The sequence below is a fragment of the Xiphophorus couchianus genome, chromosome 8 (assembly GCF_001444195.1).
Source record: "Xiphophorus couchianus chromosome 8, X_couchianus-1.0, whole genome shotgun sequence".
Lineage (NCBI taxonomy): Eukaryota > Metazoa > Chordata > Actinopteri > Cyprinodontiformes > Poeciliidae > Xiphophorus > Xiphophorus couchianus.
In genome coordinates, this window is record NC_040235.1 from 5,859,928 (window position 1) to 5,887,006 (window position 27,079).

Genomic DNA, 27,079 nt, shown 5'->3' on the forward strand with positions numbered 1-27,079 from the left:
TGTCTTCACCTACCTGACATAGAGAGAAATGGGCACAACCGTGTTGAGGACAATGACGTAGGACCAGAAGGCGTAGAAGGACGATAGAGGAATGTCAACACCTGATTGGCGGGGAAGAAACGCTATGAAGGTCGAGCCCTCATTCACCTCCCAGATGGCGTGGCCAACCGTCATGATGGCACAAATAGTTGCCAGGAAACCAAAGATCTAACAAAAATGGAGGAATATGTTTAATCAATCATCTAAAAGCAATGGACACACTTCTGCAATTGCGCAAATAGTGGAGCTAATTTTTCATTTAGTGCTTTTACTATGATTGAAAACATTTAGCACACTTCCCCTAAATTAGTTTCTTTGGATAAATTATAAAACCTAATTTATTTGGCTGTTTAGTAAACCTTCTGTTAACATGGTGGGTACTAATGGCAGAATTGACCACATTATTGCTTCTGCATTAGCTTCCTCTGAATAAAATGCTGGTTTAGCGCTTTAGTGTTAGCGGAACTGTTGTTTCTAATGGCACAGGTAACTTTTCAGCTAGCCATGCCCAGCACTGTCTTTATTATAACATTTTTTAAATTGTGGATGTTTGAACTCACACATAACACCAGGATGTTCATCAGCTGATCGATGCTGGTCCGTTTAAATGTGGTTCTCCCGCTGTTCTGCATGAGCTTGGTATCAAGACCTGAAATGAATCAGACACAGTTATTGAAGGTTAAGAGAAACTCTTCTAGGCGTCTAGTCTACAAGGAAATTACTCATTAAGACCATTTCAAACTATCTCTCTGCAACTATCAAAGCAGCTGCTGCTCTGGCTGCAGGGAGGGATTCTTACCTGCGAAGATGACCAAACCGAAGCACCACTCTGTGTTCCTCACAGTGCATCCTCTGAGCAGGATCTTATCGTTGTCCAGCCCGTGTTGCTGTTCATCCACAGTCAGAGTCCCTTTGAATTTATCCAGATGGTTGTTTGGAGGCTCACATCGAACTTCACCTGCAAACCACAGACATTAGCATCCATATGTTCACAAAAAAACTTTTGTTTCTCATAGTCTGACATTAAAGGTAACTTATTATGCTTTCTTGAATGGCTTAATACAGATTTAGAGGGGATACAAAACATCTTTTGCACAAAGTCATTCTTAGGTAATTAAATTTTAATCAAACGTGCTGGAAGTCTGTTTGGGTTGCTAGTTAATGGTGCTGGGCTCTGCTAGGGTTGCTAAGTAACGGTGCTGGGCTCTGCTAGGGTTGCTAGGTAACGGCGCAGCGCCTGTGGAATGTAGCTCAACAATTCAGAGGTTTTTGAAACAACAAATTTTTCAGACAACAAAAAACATTAACTTGTTGCCAAAAAGCAGCTGGGTGTTTGTTAAGCGTTTGTGTTGTTTTTAGAAGCAGAGACACAAATGGAAGAAAATGTTCAAAATGTGAATTTTCTATAATAATGTGAATAATGTGAATTTTCTATAATTGGTCCCCTTTAAATCAGTAGGGTTAGGGGTGATATTTAAAGTCTAATCATTTCCTGTTCAAGATATTTTTTTAAACTTTATGTACTATTTGGTAGAATTTCCTTTTAAGCAGTAATCTTTCCTCATGATGGCAGCTATTTTTTAAAGTGCACCAGTCCCTCCTTATGTCATCCATGATTCTGTTCTCAGGCTTGCAAGTTTCTCCCATCTTCCTTCTGGTGATTAAAAATAATTTCAGCAATCCTTACTAACCTAAGACAGGAAAGCTTTTGTCTAATTTACAGTCAGATAGTGAGGAAAAGAACAGGTTCTGTAAATATCTGGTTTTAGCTGAAGATGATCAGGAATCCCAACATGTTTGAGGGAACTTGTTACCTCTGAAGGCAGACAGATCATCGATGTTGTCTCCCATCTCCCCGGTGACGGTCAGGGCCTGTTTCACCTTCAGGTTGGTTTCCCTGAGGGACACCAGGAAGAAGTAAGAAGGTAAGTTTAGCCTCTTGTTCAGGCGTTTCGGGATTCACACTCACCCGTCTAACTCAGCTGTTTCCACATAAATCAGGTTGAGAGGTTCGCTGCTGGACAGAAGCAGGAGGTCGGCCTGAAAGCACCATCAGTTCAGCTAAAAGTGACTTCAGCTTTCAAAAAGTTTACACAACAAATAATACATTTTCCATTTAACAAGTCCGAACTTACTGGAACAAACTGGTTGCTCTCCACTTTGATGATATCTCCAACCTGGATGTTCATCCATTTTTCTTCTCTCAGCCTGGAAAGAAAAACCTCTAAATCATCTGGCTGGATAATTAAAACTCTCTAACTGTTTTTATTAGTAAAATCTTGGAAGCAGTGACTCACTCTCCGTGTATCAGGACTTTCACCTTGCGGTTATTCACCTGCTTGTCCTGTTTGTGTCTGTTCTGCTCATTTCACATAAAAAAGACAGAAAACATTGTTTTCTCATGTTTGATTTCAGTAGATTGCACCGTTTCTTTTATGAACAATACATTTTTTATCCTTACTATGTCATCGTTAGCGTCTTTGACCCCTGATACGGAAAGCACAACGAGCAGCGGCACAGCCGTCGTGAACCAGGGAACAGCAGAGATTTGTGGGATTAGCTGTCAAACCACACAAATCACCACATTTTTAAAAGGTCTTAAAATTTACACAGAATTCAACAAAGAGAAATTGCACAACTAGAAATATATTTATTTCTAAATTTAAAGCCACAGAAAATATTAACAACTCAAAATAATGACTGAAATGTTCTACCTGGAGGATGAGGAGGAAGAGGAAGTAGGCGTTGGCGAGCCTGCTGAACTGTTCAAAGAGGTTCAGAGGCAGGAAGGAGAAAAGGTTGTATTTGGACGTTTTGATGGCATTTTTCTGAGGAACAAAAAGCATAAAAGATGTTTTAAAATATTAAGTTTTCTTAATCAAATGTGGAAGAAAGTTTTAAAGGTAAAAGTAATGAATAAAAAATGTCATGTATGCCATAATGCATCTCTAAACCATCCTAAACAAACATGACAGAAAAAATGTTACATTTCCTTCTCCTCCTTCTATATTGATTTCTTTTCTGACCATCTGCGCATCAAAGTGACCATCATGTTACATTAGAATACTTTAACAGGAAGCAGTTTATTTGAAAGTCTGAGGATGTTAAAGATGTAGAGCTGCGTTAGAGAAGCTAATATCAAACTAAAACGATACGTGTGATATTTAAAGTGGATTATTTTGAGATTTACTACTTTAACTCTAACCAAAAATTATAACATTTATATTTATATTAAAACCAGTAACAAAAATTTCAGTAATAAACAATTATAACATTTGAATTATACTGGAAATACAAATATAAACCAATCAAATGAATATATGACTCCAATATATTTTTAGGGCCTCTATACCCAGTGCTATATTTATTTACTCAGTGTAACAATAAAATTATTTACTTTCTAACTCTCAAGTTTTAGTAAAATTGCTACATATCTAATTATCAATGTTGTCTTTTTAGTTTATTGAATTGTGGCAGTTTTAGCTTTCCTATTTAAAAGTTGACCATCCAGCCTGTATGGAAAGCCAAAAGTGCCACAATGAATGAATGAATGAATGAATAACAGACCCTGTGGCATGTATGGAAAGCCAAAAAGTAACACAATTCATTACATTAAAAAGACAAGATTTACAATTATCTATGTGAAAATTTTCAGAAAACTTTACAGGCATCCAATAAATCAATCAATTGTTATACTAAATAAATAAATAAATACTGGATATGCTTTAAGTATTAGATCCATAAGCTTAATATAATATTATTTGTTTCGCTCCACTTCCAACAGCAGCCAAAACAATGAGTAGCATAGAAAGTGGCCCTCGGGCGTGCTGTGGTGGCGTAGCGGTTAGCGCGACCCGTATTTGGAGGCCTTGAGTCCTCGACGCGGCTGTCGCAGGTTCGACTCCCGGACCCGACGACATTTGCAGCATGTCTTCCCCCCTCTCCTTCCCCGTTTCCTGTCAGCCTACTATCATATAAGGGACACTAGAGCCCACAAAAGACCCCCTGGAGGGGTAAAAAAAACCCAAACAAAGATAAAGAAAAAAAGAAAGTGGCCCTGGTTCAGTGCGTACTTACAGCGTACTGCCAGGTTTGGTTGAAAGCTCGGTCATTCGCTCGCAGGCGTCTCTCCACCTCTGGGAAAAGATGGAGATGAAAAGTGAAACCAGTGAGAGGAAAAAGCTATCAACCACTTCCTGAAGTTTGTCTCTGTCAGATCTCACCTTTCTGCTTCTCCCCTCCACACAACTTCCTAAAGAACGACACGACCGATCCCATCGTTAGCTCGGCTCATCCATCATCACACCTGAATCACGAGCACCTGAACAGAGAGCCGCCGATTCAGTTCTTAATAAGAAAGGTCGCCATTTTGTTTTTTCTGTCATTTAAAACATCCTTGTGTTTCAAATAGTTGATGATGTAAAATCAGAGACATTTGGAATAGAAACAAGCCGCCACCTTTTTCAAAACACTCAATTGCTGTCAAATGTTTGTGCTGCTTTTGTTTTAAAGTTATTAATAAAAGTTTAAAGGTCAAAAGTTCAACCAGCCACCACAGTTTAACCAGATCTAGCAAAATTGGTGTCAATTTTGAAGGTATTTTCTGATTTATGAAGAAATTTATAGAGCTAATTCATTAGAATGAGATGTTTTCCTGTTTGTCCCACTTTGACAAATGATTTAGTGTCACATTTAAACCCTGGGAACCAGAAAGTTATGATTAACTCATTAAAAATTTACTTTTAAATATTTATACATATATTTCTTCTAAATTAGCAATTTAGAATAACAGTTATTTTCCCAATTATTCCTAAACAAAGAAAGTGTTAAATTTAATAAATGTTCTCCAATTGAGAAATTTAGAAATGTTGATGCAATAAAATTTATTTTAAGGCATGTATAATAAACGACTTAAATTACAATAAATATTTAATGTGATTTGCAAGAAAATGTGCCGTTCTGTGTTTGGCTGTTCTTATAAGAGAAATGGTTTATGTTTGGTCTGAGTAGAAAATGTTTTTGTAAGGATCATGTAATCACAGATGCATCATATCACATCCTGGAAAGTCTTTATCTTTGCTCTAAAGTTGTAAAAACCTAAAGCCTCTCCCTTTTTAACAGAGATAATCAATAACCAAACACTCCGATCTTTGTTTTATCTGCCAGTTTCATAAAATATAAAATGAAAATAGATTTAAAAGGCGTGTATTTTATTACTTCTGAGCAGGAAAGTGCTTCTGAAAAGGAGCAGGAAATACATTTCATAACAGCTGATTTGCCTGTGATCAAAAAAAAAAAGTTCAGAAGCAGAAAGTAATGAAACATCTGAAATACTCACATTCAAAATGGATCCCAAAGTAGTTCTGATAACTTAAAACTCAAATCTACCTGAAAACCACAGATAAAAACTGTGAAATCTTACAAGTTCTGGTGTCTTTCTGCTTCCCAATTGGATGAATGCAGGTTCAGATCCAGATCCAGACTGTGGATGGGAAACAAAGAAGGTCCAAAAGGTTCTGATAATCTTCTGATCCCAGCAGGAAAACCTGTTACAGCCCTGAACAAACAGAGCAGCGATCTTTGGATCTGCATGCAGGATTCGATACCTGGGCTGTAAAAAAACAATAAAGGTGAGTGCAGCCAATCAGAAACTAGCACTGTAGTTATTAGTCACATAGCCAGCGCTTAACACACACACACACACACACGCCGTGGTGTGTTCACACACACTCTGCAGAACTTTGTATTCATCAGGAGGTCGATTGTTTCAGGTTTGAGCTAAAACAGAAGTAGCAACACTTCCTCTAAAGGAGAAAACACTCATGATGTCATGAGTTCAAGCTTTGTGACAGTAAAGCAAATAAAACATGAATAATCTCTTGGTCTGCCAAATTATAATAAAACATGATATTTATGTTATGAACAATTAAATAATTTGAGCTTGGATTGGCTCTAAAACCAGATATAAATTCATTATAAAAACTTTGACTAGACTCAGAGAAGACTATTATGTAATTATACATGATGAAGTTCATTAGTGAATTTAAATGCAGCATTTTAATGTAAAAATAATTCAAGTGTGGATACAGGCATAAAAGTTAGCATGCTAGCCCCTCAGTTTTCCCATCAGCCACTTGAGTTTCAGGATGAACAACATTTTTCAAGATGGCTGCTAATTTTGAGCCTTTTAATCCAGTTATGGACATTAAATGTTCCCTGTTTTCATGACATGGATGAACTTTAGATTTCTTCATGTGTTTTCAACTTTGGTCATCCTATTTATGCACCTTTAAAATAATAATATGTAGCAAAATTTGAAACTGATGTTTAGTGATTTAGTGTTAGCTTCTGACAATACTAGTTGTGTTTAGCATTAGCTTCTGCTAATTTTTATAGTATTTGGTGGTTTGGCATTATCACTCACTAAATTTTTATGTGCTTAGCAGTTTAGCATCAGCCTCCACTTATTTTCTTTATGTTTAGCCATTTATCGTTACCTTCCACAAATTTTTCTATGTGTTTTGTGGCTTAGCGATAATGTCGGCTAATATTTTATTACTTTAGCACTGGCTTCTTTTAATGCTTTATGTGTTTAACAATTTTGCATTAGCTCAACTTCTTTAGAAAAATATTTAATTTGCTTCCTGACCTGGCTGATACTCATCTAATTTTGGGAGGGGATTTTAACTGTGTGCTAGACAACTACCTGGATAGATCAACTCGAACAAGGCAGCCTCCCTCCTCCTCCTCTGTGGTTTTGAACACCCTTATGACCTCAACAAATCTGGTTGATGCCTGGAGGCTGCAGCATCCGGTGGAAAGGGATTATTCCTTTTTTTCAAATATGCATAAGTCCTATTCAAGAATAGATTACTTTCTTCTTGACTCTAAATTAATAATGTAATAATAATGTAATGTAATATCTTCAAAATACCATACACTTTTAATCTCGGACCACTCTCCAGTCTCACTGACTCTTGACCTTAACCATAAGAAACAACAGTACTTCTGGCGCTTTCACCAATCCTTGCTATCAGAGGAGACATTTTGTAAATTCCTAGACGATAAAATTTCTGAATTCTTAGACACTAATGATACAAAAGATGTTACAGATTCTACTTTATGGGAAACTTTTAAAGATGTGATCACAGGCCATATTATTTCTTTCGAAAAGTTTCTGAAAAACAAAAGGCGAGAACGTCTCGCAGGAATTGAGACTGAATTAGCATGCTTAGAATTTAACTAAAAGTCCTCTAATGACCCTATGACTTTACAAAACATTTTTGCTCTAAAATATGAATATAACACCACCCTGTCCAGACAGGTGCTTGATCAGTTGTTCAAAATTAAGCAGAAACACTTTGAGTTGAGTGATAAGCCCCATAGATTATTGGCTCGTCAACTGCGGGGTTTGCAGGCCAACAGGGCAATTCATAAAATTAAGTCCAGGACAGGAAAAATTATAACTGATCCAAAAGGTATAAATGACTCCTTTAAAGAATATTATGAACAACTGTACATGTCTAAGGCAAAAGGAAATATCTCAAACTGGCTCAAAGATCTAAATCTCCCTAAGATGAGTGAAGTCACTCGTGAGGCTCTTAATGCAGACATCACTGTGGAAGAGATCCTTGATGTAATTAAAGCATTCCCCAAGGCCAAAGGCCCAGGGCCTGATGGTTTCGGTACTGAACTTTATAAAAGATATGCTGAGAGGATTGCTCCTCTCCTTCGGAGGATGTTTACTCATTCTCTTGATTCAGGTAAATTTCCCCCTACCATGTATGAAGCCAATATAACTTTAATATGTAAAGAAGGCAGGGAGGAGACGGAGCTTTCATCATACCGCCCTATTTCATTATTGAATTCTGACATTGAAATCTTTGCTAAAGTACTGGCAAATAGACTAAATAAACATGTTTCCTCTATTATACACCCGGACCAAACGGGCTTTGTTCCTAATAGGTTCTCATTTTTTAATATCAGACGGTTAATGAACATTATGTATCATAAATATGACAGTAGGTTTAAGGCAGCGGCTCTTTGCCTTGATGCTGAAAAGGCATTTGACCAACTGGAGTGGCCCTACATCCTGACTGTACTTGAGGAGTTTGGGTTTGGTGATAAATTTGTGTCTTGGATTAAAACAATGTATGCTCACCCATCTGCCTCTGTCCTTACAAACCAGGACAAATCAGAGCCCTTTCTACTACACCAGGGGACCCGTCAGGGTTGCCCCTTTAGCCCCTTGCTTTTCACGGTCGCTATGGAACCCCTCGCCATTAGTATTAGAAAACACCCCTTAATCAAACCGATTCAATTGGGAAACATTGACCATCACATTTCATTGTATGCTGATGATGTTGTGGTCTTCGTGTCACATCCTGAGCAGTCAGTGCCAGTTCTCCTAGACATTATTCAGTCATTCGGTGAGATTTCAGGTTATACTATTAACTGGCAGAAGAGTGAATTTATGTCACTAGGTGTAAGCCTAACTTCCGACTTCTTAGATAACCTATTATTTAAAATAATGGACAAACTGAAATATCTTGGGGTTTGATAGGTTTATTTTTGTCCTAACCTGCAAAGAATCAGCCAGAGACAGAGGTTACTTTTCTGCAGAACAGGAGAATTGAAAGCAGACGCGAAGAATCGCTGTCAAACACTGTCTGGAATCAATTCTGCCAGATCTTTCTTTGCATTACTCTTTATTGTATAGAAAAAGGAGGTTGGGCTTCTTCACACAGTCACACAGAGAATTGACCAACGATCTTTACGTTCTGGAACCTTCTGTGGACATGCCCTTAAAAGGGCATGTGGCTGACCACAACTAATCAGTTACACATGGAGCTAATAACACATGAATGTTTTAACATTTTTAGCTTCCAGGCAAACATCCTAAACAAAGTTAATAATGTACTACAAAAGATTAATAAAGTACTACAAAAGAGAGAAATTAAGTAAACATAAAAAACAGAATAATAATATGAGAATAATAATATAAAAAGAATAATATGAAAACATAACTTGTAAAATAAACTCATAAGTAAATGAACAGGGGGATAATTTTTCTAACAGGGATATTCTGCCAAAGGACCCTAAACAAATTTTCAAATTGAATTTTTTGGAAAAAGTGGAGAATCTTCGGAAAGACATTGATAAATGGAGAACACGTCCTCTGTCGATGATAGGCCGTATAAATGCTATTAAAATGGTGTCCTTACCTAAATTTTTATATCTTTTTCAGGGTCTGCCTATTTTTTTAACAAAGGCTTTTTTTTAAATCATTAGACTCAATAATCCTGCCTTTTGTTTGGGGCTTTAAAGCCCATAGAATATCAAAAACTCACTTACATAAACCAACAGAGATGGGAGGATTGGGATTACCCTGTTTTCAGCATTATTACTGGGCAGCGAATGCAAGAGCCCTGGTATACTGGCAGGAAGGTGATGCTCAAGAATTGTCTGCAAATTCCCCCCCATGGGTGGCTATTGAAAGAAGTGGTGTTACTGACAGCTCTCTTCCGGCTCTTCTCTTCGCAGCACCGATATCTCCTGCAATTAGTGGGGTAAATAATTTGATCGTTTTAAATTCTTTGAAAATATGGAAACAAATTAAGTTGCACTGTAAGTTACCGGAGACCTCAGTTCATGCCCCAGTTTACTGTAACCATGCTTTTCCCCCATCACTATCGGATACGTCCTTTAAAAATTGGAGATTGAAAGGCCTTAATACTTTGAAAAACTTGTACATTAACAAAAAGTTTGCTTCATTTGCTATGCTGAAGAGCTATTTTTCTCTTCCGGATACGGATTTCTTCAGATATTTGCAAGTTAGAAACTATGTTCGAACTAATATTCCGAATTTCATATCTCTCATGGAAGAAAATAAATTATGCAAAATTCTGCTGGGCTCTCCAGGATCGAAAAAGTTAATTACGAGTTTTGTTGACGTCTTTGCAGAGCGAATTAACTTTACCACAGACTCCTTGAGGTCTGCATGGGAGGGGGAGCTGGGTTTGCGGATCGGGAGTGAGGTCTGGGAGGAGGGTCTTGGGAGGATTCGGACGTGCTCTATCAATGTAAGACACCCGTTAATTCAGTTCAAGGTGTTTCATAGACTTCACTATTCTAAAATTAAACTGCACAGAATATTTCCTTCAACATCTTCAAAATGTGATAAATGTAAGTCTGCGAATGGCTTCCGTATCTCATTTGTTCTGGACATGCCCCAAGCTCTTTCATTATTGGTGTGAGATTTTCAACTTGTTTTCTAAGGTTTATGGATGCGCGTTGGTTCCTGACCCCCAGATTGCATTGTTTGGACACTCTCCTTCTTTGAGGAACTGCAGCATTTCTATGCAAACGACGGTGGTGTATGGAATGGTAATAGCCAAAAAAGTAATATTGAGACTTTGGAAAACTGACAAGGTTCCTCAGTTTAAAATGTGGTTGAGCAACTTTACTGAGATTATCCATTTGGAGAAGCTACGATATGTTGTGGGTTTTTCTAATAAGTTCTGTAGTATCTGGCAGCCGGTTTTGGACTATCTTTCTCGATCCAAGGTCGACCCCAACACTCGCTCAGTTTCATAGTATGCCACCTATGCCCTTACGGACAGATAACACCATCCTTAAGCAGAAATTGTACTCAATGCAGTGTAATCAACTCTTTGGATAATTTTCCTGACTTGTTATTATAAATTTTTCTTTCTTTTTTTTGGTTATTGTACGTCTTTATTTTTATTACTGGATTGATAAGAGTATACTGCTTTCATACAGGATTTTGTTGCATACATGCATGTGTATGTAAGTCTCCGCGAATATGTGTATATGTACAGTATATACAGTATATATGCTTCATACTCTCATGTATGATTTATGTATGTTGTATTCTGAAAAACTAATAAATATATATATATATATACACTGCTCAAAAAAATAAAGGGAACACTCAAATAACACATCCTAGATCTGAATGAAAGAAATATTCTCATTGAATACTTTGTTCTGTACAAAGTTGAATGTGCTGACAACAAAATCACACAAAAATCATCAATGGAAATCAAATTTATTAACCAATGGAGGCCTGGATTTGGAGCCACACACAAAATTAAAGTGAAATAACACTACACGCTGATCCAACTTTAATGTAATGTCCTTAAAACAAGTCAAAATGAGGCTCAGTATTGTGTGTGGCCTCCACGTGCCTGTATGACCTCCCTACAACACCTGGGCATGCTCCTGATGAGGTGGCGGATGGTCTCCTGAGGGATCTCCTCCCAGACCTGGACTAAAGCATCCGCCAACTCCTGGACAGTCTGTGGTGCAACGTGACGTTGGTGGATGGAGCGAGACATGATGTCCCAGATGTGCTCAATCGGATTCAGGTCTGGGGAACGGGCTGGCCAGTCCATAGCTTCAATGCCTTCATCTTGCAGGAACTGCTGACACACTCCAGCCACATGAGGTCTAGCATTGTCCTGCATTAGGACGAACCCAGGGCCAACCGCACCAGCATATGTCTCACAAGGGGTCTGAGGATCTCATCTCGGTACCTAATGGCAGTCAGGCTACCTTTGGTGAGCACATGGAGGGCTGTGCGGCCCTCCAAAGAAATGCCACCCCACACCATTACTGACCCACTGCCAAACCGGTCATGCTGAAGGATGTTGCAGGCAGCAGACCGCTCTCCACGGCGTCTCCAGACTCTGTCACGTCTGTCACATGTGCTCAGTGTGAACCTGCTTTCATTTGTGAAGAGCACAAGGCGCCAGTGGTGAATTTGCCAATCCTGGTGTTCTCTGGCAAATGCCAAGCGTCCTGCACGGTGTTGGGCTGTGAGCACAACCCCCATCTGTGGACGTTGGGCCCTCATACCATCCTCATGGAGTCGGTTTCTAACCGTTTGTGCAGACACATGCACATTTGTGGCCTGCTGGAGGTCATTTTGCAGGGCTCTGGCAGTGCTCCTCCTGTTCCTTCTTGCACAAAGGCAGCGGTCCTGCTGCTGGGTTGTTGCCCTCCTACGGCCTCCTCCACATCTCCTGGTGTACTGGCCTGTCTCCTGGTAGCGCCTCCAGCCTCTGGACACTACGCTGACAGACACAGCAAACCTTCTTGCCACAGCTCGCATTGATGTGCCATCCTGGATGAGCTGCACTACCTGAGCCACTTGTGTGGGTTGTGGAGTCCGTCTCATGCTACCACGAGTGTGAAAGCACCACCAACATTCAAAACTGACCAAAACATCAGCCAGACAGCATAGGTACTGAGAAGTGGTCTGTGGTCCCAACTGCAGAACCACTCCTTTATTGAGTGTGTCTTGCTAATTGCCAATAATTTCCACCTGTTGTCTATTCCATTTGCACAACAGCAGGTGAAATTGATTGTCAATTAGTGTTGCTTCCTAAGTGGACAGTTTGATTTCACAGAAGTTTGATTTACTTGGAGTTATATTGTGTTGTTTAAGTGTTCCCTTTATTTTTTTGAGCAGTGTATATATATATATATATATATATATATATATATATATATATATATATATATGTATATATAAAAACAACCATTCACACTCACACTCACACCTAGGGAGAATTTGGAGCAGGGGTGCCCAAAGTCGGTCCTCGAGGGTCGGCATCCTGCATGTTTTAGTTCTCTCCCTGGTTTAATGCACCTGGATCAAGTGATGGCTCATTAGAGGCCTAAGAAGAACACTGACATGCTGAAAAGGTTGTTGGTACCAGAGAGAGAACTAAAACATGTAGGATGCCAGCCCTCGAGGACCGACTTTGGGCACCCCTGATTTAGAGGGACTGTGGGAGAAAATCGGGGACTCTACAGCAAACTCCATGCAGAATGACCCTGGGCCGGGAATCGAACCCAAGATCTTCTTGCTGCAAGGCAACAGTGCTACCAACTGTGCTACTGTGCAGCCCACATGAAGAATAACTGCAACAAATTTACAAAAGGAAGATTTAATATTCAAATCTGACATGTTTAGAAAAATAGGAGCCGATAGAAATAGAAAATGTTCAGTGATTGAGAAAAACTGATCAACATTTCAATGAAATCTGATGAATGAAAGGAAAAAATAAGAGAAACAACATCTTGATATTCAGTGTGAAGCTTTGACTGGAAACAGACAGGAAAACATGTGAATCCTGAAATAATCCTGGAATAATTACAGCTTCCATATTTAAAGGACTAGAAGACGAAAAAGTTTCCAAGGACTCAATAAGAATTGAGTCCTTGGACTCAATGAATCAATTCTGATTCAGTTTCAGAATTTCAACTCAAGAGATTGTAGAGTCTGAACTATCTGTTCAGTGAGAGGGACTCTGACAGCATGAAACTCTTTAGACTCTTTAGACCCTTTGGACTCGTTGGACTCTTTAGACTCTTTAGACTCAACTCTGCACAGCAACACTGAAGAACCAGAGCTGAGCCAAAATCCAGGAATCAGAGGTTCAGTGAATGTGGTGTTGAAGGTGTGGAGGAGGATCAGTGAGTCAGAGGAAACTCTGTAGAAGGACAGAATGCCAGCAGGACAGTCCACATACACTGCTACTCTGTTAGAGACAGAGGAGGAGAGACCAGTTTCTATGTTATTGTGACAGACAGAGTAACCAAGACGATCAGAGCATCTCAGACTCCAGGAATGATCATTATATCCAAACCAACAGTCTTCACTGTCTCCTTTCCTCCTGATTCTTCTGTAACTCACTGATATATAAACATCTCTTCTCCACTCGACCTCCCAGTAACAGCGACCAGTCAGACCAGTTCTACACAGCAGCTGATCCCAGTAATCAAATCTGTCTGGATGATCAGGATATGACTGAAGCTCCTTCACACATGTCACCTTCCTGTTGTCTTCAGACAGTTTGAGTTTTCTGCTCACTGTGTTTGTGTCGATGGTGAGTTGACAGGAATCTGATGGAGAGAACAAACACAATCCAGCTGCAGTTATTGATCATTTATTGACACTTTGATGATGACTCCTGAATGAGTGATGTGACAGTTTGAAGATGGTTGAATGTGAGCTGCTTTGTTGTCATGAATCAGATGAAAAACACACTTACACTTCCATGGACCTGGTGTCAAGAATGGGACTCCAGCAGGCTCCACCCTGAAAGGAGGAGGGGGGTCAGACCATCAGTCTCTTTCAACAGCAAACATGGACATTACATGTCTCTCAGACACACATTGTCCTCCACTGAGACAGGAACAGTACAACATTTGGATTGCAAACTGCAGTGGATCTAGGAAGGACAGTTGGTGCTGCTGCAGCACAACTCATTTCTCCAAACACAGGAAAAGCTCCAACAGAGAGGAGAAAGGAAATCCCTCAGTAACAACCTGAAGAAACTCACTGAAGCCTAAAAGGACATCAGGAAACTAAGGAAACATTTCTGGAAGCTCAACCTGATTTAATAATCAGCATTAAAATACAATCAATCTAAACTCTGACACAACACCTGGATACCTGTTCCATCCACACTCCCACACACAGATGAAGGAATGAAACACTAAACAGCCCTGCTGCTGAAAACCTGCTGTGGCCTCACTGTAATATCCAGAAATACAAACATTAAAAAGGAGAAGCTGCATCACATTCAACAAAGAGTTCAACAAGAATCAAAGATTTGATCTCTGAGCTCAGACTCACAAACCAGGGAGAGGCTTCCATCATCACACACCTCTGACAAACACCTCCAACCTTTCAGCACTTCCTCTACCAACCAACACCACCAGGTGGCGCTGCTGCACACATTTACAATGAGACCAAGAAGAAGAAGCAGCATCCTGAATCCAGCAGTAATGGCTTGTAAAAGTAATCCTCCCTCCACTGCAGAAGTTCTGGATGAGCTGATCTTGTCTTTTTTATCTTTCTCAGTAAATTTATCAGAACTTTGGATCTGAACAAGTTTCTGCTCTCATTTCTACCTTTTCCTCATCGTTCACTGGATTTCTTCCCTCCTTCTGGAAAACAAGGGATTTACTTTCTTTCCTGATTCCATTTATATGTTTGATTATTTTCCAGATGTCGCCTCCTGGTGGAGGTTAAAATAGCAAATAGATAGAAATACTATACTAGTAAATTTCCATTATTTCCTTATTAATGTGTTTTTCTAGATACTGCTTCATGTGTAATATATTTTAACTCAACTTTATCAAATTTGTGAGTTTTGCTTAAAATCTAAAGTTAGTTATTTCTCTATCTGAGAACTTTTAAACATCCATCTGACCATCATGAAGCTCATTTTCTTCTCATCTTTCCTTCTTGCGGCTGATTGGTCAGGAGCTCCATCCAACATTGTTTTAAAGTTCTTTCTATCCTCCGTAGATCATCATGGAAATCTAACTGCTGAAATCCTCCGACTCTCTGATGAGTGATGTGACAGTTTGAAAATTAATCTGAATATTTTCATTAATATATTCCGAGTTCCTATTTATCTCCATTAAAGACCCTCCACTCTTTAATTTTCCTTGTGAGCCGTTCTTAGTCAGGAGAAAATTCCAGAAAACAAGGTAATGATCTCAGCCTCCAGATGAGGCGTCTAATAAATCTCATTTCACAATCAGCTGAAATCTTCCTGGACACCAGAGTTAAATCAAGGACTGATCCATTTCCTGGATCAACATCTGTTCTTGTTTCTTAAACCATCCAGACATCATCAGTTCTTACCCTCTAAATATTCTTTTGCTGTTTGTTCACTAATGTGTTCTGTTTTCATCCCATTATATTCCGCTTTGGGATTGTCTAGACCTTTAATCTGGATTAACTGATTCTAATCCAACTTTCATAATTGTTAATTTCATCTCATTTATTATTGTCTCTATTGCTACATATTCTAGATCAGTTCCTCTACTTGTTTCTCTGAACATAGATATTCTTTTTTAGATGTTGCTCATCTTTCAGTTCCTTTCTTCCTGTCACTAAAACATTTTTTCATGTCTCTTCAATACCAATAATATCTGCTTTATGATGCCATTTATCTTCAGCTTCCTGTCCATCAGCCAATCAGCTTCTTGTATTTTCTCAGTAGATCCATCAGTGGAAGCCCCGCCCAGCCCATGATGCTCCTGGTTTGTGAAGACAGAGAAACAAACTGAACTCTGATAGGAAACAGTTTCTAACTGATTTTCTCTCTCCAACCTCTTGGTTCCACATGGAGCTATATTTGGTCCCCTGCTGATCTGACTACCATGTTATTGTGGTTCCAGTAGATGGGTTGGATTCCCAGGTTTATTCAGTACTTGAGTTATTAAACTGTCATAAGAGACAAAATGAGGTCAAAATGTTATCCATTCATTTATAAATGACATGCTTGTAAACTAGATATTTAATTATCAATCTAAATATTTAGCGTCAAACTAAATGTTTCCCAGCAGACTGACTAAAGACATTTCTCCCTCTTCCTCCTCTATCAGACCTTCTCTGCTCCTGCAGCAGGTTCCTCCATACCTGAGAGCTTCCAGTCTCCAGTCTGGTTCCTTCAGTCCAGCCGACAGCAGCTTCACTCCTGAGTCTCCTGGATGATTGTAGCTCAGGTCCAACTCTTTCAGATGGGAGGGGTTGGAGGTCAGAGCTAATGCCAGAGAAGCACAGCCTTCCTCTGAGACCAAACAGCCTGATAAGCTGCAGACACACAATTCATCACATGATGAGAACATTGAGGTAGAACCCAAGGTCTGAACTGGTTATTTTCACAAGAGGAAAACACTCAAGAAACTGGTGCTCAACTTATTAATAATATGAAATATTAATAAAACTGTATTTCCTTTTGTAGGTAATGAAAATCAACATTTCCCAATTGATGGTTGAGAAAGTCTGACAACTGCTGGTTGGAAAGATCTGCAGTAATGATCCTTTGTTCAACTAGGATGCAACAATCTGTCAAGTACCAGAGTTACACTATCAGTCATACACTGACCTCCACTTTTCTTAATAACTCTCTTTTTGGTTCTTTCAGCCTGGAGTGAATAAAAATTAGCCATTATTATGTGTTGAGATTTAGCATGGTTAACCATATCACAGTCAGACATTTATTATTATAACAAATAATAATTACATCATTTTTGAAAGCAAGTAAACAACATAAATCAGGTTTCACCTGGATTGAGAACATTTTACCTGAGAGTTTCCAGGTTGCAGTTTGGACTCTTCAGTCCAGCAGAGAGAAGCTTCACTCCTGAATCCTGCAGGTTGTTGTTACTCAGGTCCAGTTCTCTGAGACTGGAGGACTGGGAGCTGAGAACTGAGGACAGAGCTTCACAGCTTCTCTCTGAGAGGTTACAGCCACTCAGTCTGAGGAGACAGGGAGAAAAATATTAAATAATTCTTCAAAATTTATGCTTTTTGTTCCAGTCAGATATATTCTTCTTTCACGGATTGAAAAAAATATCATATTTTCCACATCTTTATGATACATATATTGTACTGGTTTATTCTATAGTTGGGCCTCCAGCTTTAAAAGCCTGCAATACAGCAGCCGGTAAAGAGGCTGGCAAGACAAACATTAATTTATATAATGAACTGCATTAATCCATTGTCAGCTTCAACAGAAAAAATAATTTCTGCTCCTTGAACATGTAACATTATGAATAGTCACCTATGAGAGCAGGTCTCTCTTTTACTCATCATCTGCTAGCGGCCAATATTGAGGAGACAATGCACGAGTAAACAAACTAATAAAGCACGACTCAATATTTATCTCATCATTGACAGATTTTTATCAAAAATAAATGCAGTAACAATCTGTGTCCTTACAGAGCTTTGTTGGAGGCTTTAACCACTGGCAGCAGCCTCAGAAGAACCTCCTCTGAAGCAGAGTATTTCTTCAGGTCAAACACATCCAGATCTGTTCCTGATGACACTAAGATGAAACCCAGAGCTGACCACTGAGCAGGAGACAGTTTATCTGTGGAGAGACTTCCTGAACTCAGAGACTGTTGGATCTCCTCCACTAGAGAACGATCATTCAGTTCATTCAGACAGTGGAACAGATTGATGCTTTTCTCTGCAGACACATTCTCACTGATCTTCTCCTTGATGTACTGAACTGTTTCCTGATTGGTCTGTGAGCTACTTGCTTTCTGTGTCAACAGACCATGTAGGAGTCTCTGATTGGTCTGCAGTGAAAGTCCCAGCAGGAAACGCAGGAACAAGTCAAGGTGTCCATTTGGACTCTGTAAGGCCTGGTCAACAGCTCTGCGATGGAGAGACTTTAGTTTAGATTTATTAAATGATGAAGATTTCTTAGATGTTTGTGTTTCTTTCATCAGGTTAACACCAGAGTTGATGAAGGTCAGATGAACATGAAGAGCAGCCAGAAACTCCTGAACACTCAGATGGATGAAGCAGAACACTTTGTCCTGGTACAGCCCTCTCTCCTCTTTAAAGATCTGTGTGAACACTCCTGAGTACACTGAGGCTGCTCTGATATCGATGCCACACTCTGTCAGGTCTGATTCATAGAAAATCAGGTTTCCTTTCTGCAGCTGATCAAAAGCCAGTTTTCCCAGAGATTCAATAATCGTCCTGCTGTCTGGACTCCAGTGTGGATCTGTTTCAGCTCCTCCATCATACTTGACCTTCATCACTTTGGTGTGAACCACCAGGAAGTGGATGTACATCTCAGTCAGGGTTCTGGGCAGCTCTCCTCCCTCTCTGGTCTCCAACACATCCTCCAGAACTGTAGCAGTGATCCAGCAGAAGACTGGGATGTGGCACATGATGTGGAGGCTTCGTGATGTCTTCATGTGGGAGATGATCCTGCTGGCCTGATCCTCATCTCTGAACCTCTTCCTGAAGTACTCCTCCTTCTGTGGGTCATTGAACCCTCTGACCTCTGTTACCATACCAACACACTGAGGAGGGATCTGATTGGCTGCTGCAGGTCGTGTGGTTATCCAGAGGAGAGCAGAGGGAAGCAGTTTCCCCCTGATGAGGTTTGTCAGCAGAACATCCACTGAGGTGGACTCTGTAGCATCAGTCAAGATCTCCTTGTTGAGGAAGTCCAGAGGAAGTCGACTCTCATCCAGACCATCAAAGATGAACAGAACCTAGAAGTGTTCAAAGCTGCAGATTTCTTTGGTTTCACTAAAGAAATGATGAACAAGTTCCACCAAACTGAACTTTTTCTCTTTCAGCACATTCAGCTCTCTGAAGGTGAATGGAAATATGAACTGGATGTTCTGGTGTGTTTTACCTTCAGCCCAGTCCAGAGTGAACTTCTGTGTTAAGACTGTTTTCCCAATGCCAGCCACTCCCTTAGTCATCACTGTTCTGATTGGTTGATCTCTTCCAGGTGTGACTTTAAAGATGTCTTCTTGTCTGACTGTTGTTTCTGGTCTGTGTAGTTTCCTGGATGCTGTTTCAATCTGTCTGACCTCATGTTCATCATTGACCTCTCCAGTCCCTCCTTCTGTGATGTAGAGCTCCGTGTAGATCTGGTTCAGAAGGGTTGGACTTCCTGCTTTAGCAATCCCCTCAAACACAGACTGGAACTTTTTCTTCAGAACAGATTTAAATTGATGTTCACAAACTGCAGCAAGATGTTCTAAATAAACATAAAAAGTAAAATCAGGAACGAATCAAAATCATATTCTGAAGAGGTTTAAATAAATGTGATTCCATCTCTTCAGACATCAGTAAATGTCTGAATTATCCAGCAGGTTAAATCTTTGTAGAAATCCTCTTACTGCTCTGCAGATGCTCAGCCAGCTCCTCCTGCTTCATCCTCCTCAGGAAGTTCAGTGTGATCTTCATCACTGCCTCTCTGCTGCTCCTCCTCTGCTCTTCTTCGTCACCTTCCAACACCTCATCATCATCTCTCTGACTCTCTGAACATTGTGTGTAATCTGGACTCAGAACCTTCTGAATCTTCTTCAGCTCATTCTTCACAAAAGTCACAATGTTGTCCTCCAGCAGCTAGAACAGAATAATAGATGAATGAATCATCAGACTGAAATCAAAAAGCCAAACACCAGATAGATGTTGGACAGGCTGACAGTCCTCTGGTCTACAAAGTCCAGCATGGAGATGACTGTGAACAAAACCCATAGAAAAGTAGTTCTACGTGTACAGACCATAAATATGGAGTCCAGCTGTGTTTGATTCTGCTGGACAGACTGACCACTGGGAACCTCTGAGCTCTGCTGGTCCACTCTGTGGAGGAACCAGGGACAATTAGGTAGTCAGGAAATATTCATTCAACAGTATTCACAAGTGAAATAACCAAGAGTGTTATATTTAAACTCCTTGAAGCAGAAAAGCAGAGCATTACATGAACACAATACAAAGAAGTTAGAAAGAGGAAGATGAACTATGTCATGGAAATTTGTGTTATCAAAGAATGAGCGTCTGTTCCAATAACTAGAGAAGGATTAATCTTTTTTATTTTTATCCAAAGTAAAAACTTTCAAAGGCCCATCTCACTGAACACAGTCAGTAGAAAAGCCCTGAACAACACACATCACATGATTATATAGTCAGTCACATTATATAGTCATCAGCAAAGAACACACCCAAAGTCTAAGTTTACCTCCATTACCAGGGGGAAAAGAGAGCCAAATTCTTACCCAATGTCATGAAACTGCCCCTCACCTCATTGGAGGGAACAATTTCAATTGGACTTTTGTTTTAAAAAAATACCCAACATCACTGTCAGGATATGACAGCTGACAGGGAGTTTTATCAGAAACCTCTAGTTCTCTCTTACTAAAGGAGAGCTAGAAACATAGATATTAGTGCTCTGACACATTCACGGTAACAAAACATTCATATACACAAAACACTATCAAAACAATATTAAGTCAAATTTAAATGAAATAGTTAAATTGAAATTTTCTATTACAACTAGAAGAATCAAGTACAGTAGCATCAGAATCACCCAGTAGACAAACAGTCCACACTGTCAGCAGATCTGATGCTGGTGGAGACAGTTTCCCAGAGCTTGGGGACAGTGGAAGTGAAGGCTCTGTCCACACAGGTCTTCAGGACAGTGTGGGACATCCATCAGGTTCTGATGACTAGATCTGAGGTGATGTGGACATGGAGGAGGTCTGAGATATATGGGTGTGTGTCCATGTGGGGTCTTCTCCTGGATGTTATAGTGAAGATTTTAAAATGGATCCTGTAGATCATTGGAAACCAGTGAGCTCACATTGTATCTGTCCACACAGAGACAATCAGAAGGTAAAGGTCCATGATGTAATATCTGGATGTGAGCAGTGAACCAGGTGATCTAAGTAGTTGTAAAGATTTAATGTTTCTGCTGATCACATTCAGAACCAGCAGAACCTCTGATGGTCCACATCAGCTCAGTTTGGTTGAGTTCCAGTAGATCTCACCAACCACATCATGAAGTTTTCCTTCCCTGCTGAACTGCTCTCACAATGCACACAGGAACCAAGTCCTGATGGACCAGACTGGCTTTACCAGGTATTTCCCAGTGGAATTGTGTTCCACTGTTAGTCTGACATGGAGCCAGGAAGCAGCAGAACATCATCATCAACAACCAGACATGAAGATATGAAGATGTTTTCATTAGAATAGATCAGCTGATTTCTGTAGATCAGTGTTTTTCAACCACTGTGCCGCGGCACACTAGTGTGCCATGAGTTTCTCTCAGTTTTCTACAACCTCTTTAAATTTAAGACCACATTGTTGTGCCACTGTTCAGGTGTTCTTTTGAAGTGGACATGTTAAGTGCAATTTGAAATATGAAATATAAAATATGATAAAATATAAATTTTTGTGTTTATTTGATTCCGATTCAATACACTTTGATAAGAATGACTATATATTTAATATAGGTGGCAATAGAGTATCATTTGTTTACATTTTTGGTTTGTGGTGTGCCTCGTGATTTTTTCAATGAAAACAATGTACCTTGGCTCAAAAAAGGTTGAAAAACACTGCTGTAGATAATGGATCAAACCTCTCTGTAAATATAACTGGAAACATCTGAGTTCTTACTGGTTCAGTCTCCAAAGTTACAGCAGTTAGAAACAGCTCACCTCTCTGATGGTGGAGATCCAGGAGATTTAAAGTCAATGATCTCATCCATTGACATGTCGTTCTTAAATGACACATAGCTGGGTTCTGGTACTGGTTTGAGTCTCTGATGGATCCTGACAGAAACATGATGATTAAAACTTAATCTGTTCAGTCTGGATGAAGCAGCAAAGAGGAGCAGCAGCAGCTTTATCATCACATCGCTCTGCAGGTGTATTTAATTTATTCATTGAAATTTTGAAAGTGCACTTTAAATTGATTAGTTTGGAATTTGATTGGGATTTTTAAATTATGCTTAAATTAACCTTATTACTGAAATGTTGACTCACATTAAAATTATTATAAATCTATAATATGCATAAACCAATGCCCAAATTTAATATATAAATTATGTGTATATATGTACATGATGATAACTGTTTGTTAGGATAAAACTCTTAATGCGTATTTCTGACCTTTAAGGTCAGTTTTTTCCCCTTCTGTTGGACCAGAATCCTCATTTGGTTATGAAAATAACGAGCTAGAAAATGTATAATGGACCTGATCATTTTGGAATGAATTTACTCAGATTTAAATATCTTGTGTCTCTCAACTTGATGCTGCAGTTGTCTTTCTTTAATCACTTAATATATATACATCAAAACTGAAAGAACTTCCTTCTGCTTTTCATTCACACCTCTGGCTTTTATTAAAGGACATTTTGCTGATGCTGCTTTTGTATCTACAGTCAACTGCCAAGCTAGCACTTATGTGTTACATTACCAAGGAGACATTAATGTCATTGATTTATTATATATGGAAAGAAAGAAAAACTCAAATTCAGTCTAATTCTCTTATGACAACAGAACAGTTACAGCAGTTAGAAACAGCTCACCTCTCTGATGGTGGAGATCCAGGAGATTTAAAGTTATAGATCTCATCCTTTGACCAGTTGCTCTTAAAGGACACATAGCTGGGTTCTGGTTCTGGTTCTGGTTTGAGTCTCTGATGGATCCTGATAGAAACATGATGATTTAAACTTAATCAGCAAAGAGGAGCAGCAGCAGCTTCATCACCACGTCTGTTCTGGCCTGATATAGTGAACGTTGTGTGAAAAGGGCTGTGGACAGTTAGAGATGGTGACCTCACCTCTGACCTTTGCTCTGGCTCTCATCTTCCCCACACAGAGTGGTTTTAGAGGGAGGGACTCCCTCCTCTCTGTCCTCACACTGATCCATGCTGCTGAATTCACATCAGCTCACACACACTTTCTACCTTCACCTGCAGAGGAAACACACATCATTCATCTGCACATCAACTCTGATCATCCTTTACATCATTAGAGCTGGAAAAAGATCAGCTGCTCCTCCTCTGATTGGCTCTTCTTCTCTGCTTCATATCAGTATCCAGGGTTTTTCCTAGTGTAATATGAGCCTGTTGGGTTGGTGCCTTAACCAGGCTTAGCATGGCTTGTTTTTGTTTTTATTTTTTAAATAATAATTTTAATAAGCCAGACAGACAGCAAGTGCCTTTGCTGTGGTCAGTATTTCATTGTCAGGTCAGAATACCTCCTGAAAGATTAGTTTATAGTTGATGCAATGAACAAGGCATGAAACTGGCAGCAATTAACCTCACAGCACCAGATTGTAGCCATGGTAACAAAACAATCTAATTATGAAGATTGTTCATTGGACTTTTAAAAAGTAAACTTTCCAGGTCAATAAAATCTTATATTTAAATGTTAAACAATTTGTCATCTTTTAATGTATCTCTGCTGAATCCATTAAATCAAATTTAACAGCTTAGAAATTCTTAATAAACAAAAGTTACATTTCTATATCTGTGGTCGGTGTTAAAATATTAGCTCTTATGGGGCCCTTTATATCCACTTACTGTTGGTTGACTTTGGATTTAACAGAAGTGTAAATAATTAATATTTATTTTAATTGTATTTTTCATGTTTTAAAACTATAGTTGTGGGTTTAAATGTCTGAAATGTCATATCAGTGTCAGGTGAATGCAGTCAGACAGCAGAGAGGCAGAGGAAGCTGCCATCAGCTGCTGCACTTCTACTATCAGTCCACTAGATGGAGACATGGAGCAACATTTACATTCACTGATTCAACCTGAACAACAGGAAGTATTTTAGTTCATAATCATTAATTTCTACAAGTGGATTATCTGTTCCATCATACATTAACTATTTAATAATTAATAATTCATTAATAATCTGACTGAATCAAACCCATTTTAACAATAACATTTTATTCTGAAAGGAAGCAACAGGACACTGTTGCTGACGTCAATGGTGGAGACTGGAATTTGATACCATAAAAAAACACGAATCAGTTCGGAGAAGAAAACAGTGAAACATCAGCTGTTCATCATGTTGTTTGATTCCAGTTCATCAATAATCTAATAATCCTGTAGAAACAGCAGAGATTTTAATGTTTCAGCTGAAACCAGAAGTGAAACTTTTCTCCAAACATCAGAGATTAGAAACAATCAGGAAAAAGTTAAAGTGATGAAAAAGTTCAAGAAACAAATCAAACTTACAGTTTGTTCAAACGATCCAAAGAGTTAAAGAAGAAAAATTAAACAACAGGATGAGACGCAACTAACGGACTGGAACAACATCTAAATAAAGATTCTTCTTCTTCTTTTCTTTTATTGCGGTTAGCAAACAACGTCTAGGTGCATTGGCGCCACCTTCCGGATTGGAGGATGGATCAGACGTTTAACTATTATAATCTCCCTATAAGACCTGTTCTTAGAAAACTAAAATACTGCTAAAAACTACATCCGCAGATGATCTCTGAAACAATTCCCTAATATCTAATTTATTTTTATTCCTATTTAAATCTCTAAGTAACACCTCTCTTTCCTGAACATATTTATTACATTCTAAAAATATATGTTGTACTGTTTCTATTTATCCACAATAATTACAACAACCTGTATTAAGTTTATTAATTATTTTAAGAGTACTATTTAATCCTGTATGTACAAATCTTATTATAGATATAACATCTTCTTTTTTTTTTAAACTCTATTACATTTCCTAAATTCCCCAACTTGTTTTTGGATGCTATAATAAAATCTAGCATTGCCTCCTCTATCCCACTGTTCTTGCCATTTCTTCTTGATATCAATTTTAATAATATTCTTTACCTCATTTTTACTTATTTAAATATTTAAATGAACAATATTCTATTTTGCTGCACTCTTAACAAAACTATCAGCCAACTCATTTCCTATCACACCAATGTGGGCAGGAATCCAAACCACCGTATTTTCCAGACTATAAGTTTTTTCATAGTTTGGCCGGGGGTGCAACTTAAACTCTGGAGCGACTTATGTGTGAAATTATTTACACATTATTTGTAGTGGTCATTGTTGGCCAAACCAAACATCCAGTGAATGCTCCATGAGGCCACTATAAGGCACTGGGGTCAAGTTTTCCATAAGCAGGCAAAAGAAGTCTCTGATATCTTTCAGTCTGGTAAGGATTCCAGAACCATCTGTAAGGTTCTGGACTCCAGAGAACCTCAGAAGAACCAGGATCCACACATGGAGAACATGGAACAGTGGAGAACCTTCCCAGGAGAGGCCGACCCACCAGAACCACTTCTAGAGCTCATAAATGACTCATCCAGGAGGTCCAGAAGAACCAGAACCACATCTGAATCTCTGCAGGCCTCACTGCCTCAGATGAGGTCAGAGGTCATAATTCAACAATAAGAAAGAGAGAAACTATATATAAATATTTATTGGAGACATTTTTAATACTTTATTCAGATTAAAAATTTTCCATCCATCTCCTCAGGTTTTGGTAGAATTTCCTTCAAACCATCTGACTTTGGGTCAAATGTTCTGGTTTCCTCCACAAGGTTCTCATGATACGTTGCTGAAGTTCTGGTTCATTCCTCCTGACAGAACCGGAGGAACTGGTTCAGGTCTGAAGGTCGTCTTTGTAAAACCATGTACTTTTTATAACCAAATTGATAACATGATAACCATCAGAAGGCCTGTTCTTTAAGTCAGAGAAGCAGAATATTTTCCTCGCTTCTTTCTCCAACATGACGGGTCAAATTAAATTGAGCTATGTCTTCTGTTGTCAGCAGCAGAAAAAATAGATTCATTTTGTTATCAAAACTACATTTGAAATTCTGCAGAAATGCAGCACTCAAGCCTCTTCTGTCCACCACTGATCTCCAGTGTTCATTCTGGTCTGATCTTCCAGTTCCTGGGATCTCTAAGGTGAAAAATGTTTTGCAGGTTTTGAGTTTCAGTTCTGAATGAAACAGAAAATATAAAGATTTTCTTCAGTATATTCTTCAAAGCAGTCATTTGTCCTTCATCAACTGGTTTCAAGATGGGAATAATTTAATGTAAATTAGGAATCCATGAAAGTTAAAGCTGAGATTGAAAAAAAATATCTTAGTGACATTTAAACAGGAACAGAACAGGAAGAGCAGCAAATGAATCAAATGCAAAAGAGGAATATATGTTTATTGTTCACTAAAAAACATGAAGCAGAACTGCAGCAAATATACAAAAGGAACATTTAACATTTGAATTAAAAACGTATTTAAGAAAATAGGAGATGACAGAAACAAAAAAATGTCCAGTGATTAAGAAAATCTGACACAAATTCAAAGAAATCTGACTGATGAATGAAAGGGAAAAAATAAAACATCCTGAGATTCATTGTGAATCTTTGACTGGAAACATACAAACAACATGTGGGTCGTGGAATAATCCCAGCTTCAATTTTTAAAAGACTGGAAGAAGAAGAAATTTCTAAATAATTGTGTAGAAGATTTTCACAAAAAAACGTTTGGATCAATGAAAATATGTTTTTGAATGAAACAGGAATGTAGAGACTGAACTAACTGTTCAACAGTGAGAAAGTTTCTATGACAGGAGGAAACTCTTTGTACTCAAATCAGCACAGAAACAGGGAGGAGCCATAAGAACAGAACCCAAACCCAGGAATCAGAGGTTCAGTGAATGTGGTGTTGAAGGTGTGGA

At 38.9% G+C, this 27,079-nt stretch overlaps 3 protein-coding genes across 5 annotated transcripts in view; 1 reads left to right on the plus strand and 2 right to left on the minus strand.

Annotated features, from left to right (window-relative positions):
- Window positions 1–5,710, minus strand: part of LOC114149759 (phospholipid-transporting ATPase ID-like) — a 38,374-nt gene extending 32,664 nt beyond the window's left edge. For 2 of the 3 annotated variants that reach the window (XM_028025836.1, XM_028025835.1), the window contains exons 1-12: window positions 5,378–5,707; window positions 4,263–4,360; window positions 4,117–4,175; window positions 2,754–2,867; window positions 2,501–2,599; window positions 2,337–2,398; window positions 2,175–2,247; window positions 2,009–2,079; window positions 1,854–1,936; window positions 839–997; window positions 600–688; window positions 14–207 (exon numbers count right to left, since the gene is read on the minus strand). In XM_028025836.1, coding sequence (XP_027881637.1) covers window positions 14–207; window positions 600–688; window positions 839–997; window positions 1,854–1,936; window positions 2,009–2,079; window positions 2,175–2,247; window positions 2,337–2,398; window positions 2,501–2,599; window positions 2,754–2,867; window positions 4,117–4,175; window positions 4,263–4,317 — 1,058 coding nt within the window. In that variant the 5' untranslated portion in view covers window positions 4,318–4,360; window positions 5,378–5,707. Of the gene's footprint in view, window positions 1–13; window positions 208–599; window positions 689–838; window positions 998–1,853; window positions 1,937–2,008; window positions 2,080–2,174; window positions 2,248–2,336; window positions 2,399–2,500; window positions 2,600–2,753; window positions 2,868–4,116; window positions 4,176–4,262; window positions 4,361–5,377 lie in introns of all 3 variants that reach the window. The other variant, XM_028025837.1, reaches the window with a different exon arrangement.
- The window catches only part of LOC114149750 (protein NLRC5-like), a 1,536,511-nt gene that overhangs the window by 381,659 nt on the left and 1,127,773 nt on the right, over window positions 1–27,079 (minus strand). Inside the window, exons 23-24 of the mRNA XM_028025804.1 lie at window positions 17,180–17,353; window positions 16,511–16,684 (exon numbers count right to left, since the gene is read on the minus strand). Coding sequence (XP_027881605.1) covers window positions 16,511–16,684; window positions 17,180–17,353 — 348 coding nt within the window. The remainder of the gene's footprint in view (window positions 1–16,510; window positions 16,685–17,179; window positions 17,354–27,079) is intronic.
- Window positions 9,124–10,934, plus strand: LOC114149798 (uncharacterized). Its single transcript, XM_028025908.1, has 2 exons — window positions 9,124–10,121; window positions 10,318–10,934. Exons 1-2 carry the CDS (start codon window positions 9,408–9,410, stop codon window positions 10,633–10,635), a joined length of 1,032 nt encoding a protein of 343 aa, XP_027881709.1. The 5' UTR covers window positions 9,124–9,407; the 3' UTR covers window positions 10,636–10,934.

What these genes read in the sequence shown, in the direction of transcription:
- LOC114149798 (XM_028025908.1), top strand. Translation starts at nt 9,408, where the DNA reads ATGGGAGGATTGGGATTACCCTGTTTTCAGCATTATTACTGGGCAGCG. An exon ending in TTCGGACGTGCTCTATCAAT is followed by an intron (nt 10,122 to 10,317) that starts GTAAGACACCCG and finishes TTGTTTTCTAAG; the next exon opens with GTTTATGGATGCGCGTTGGT.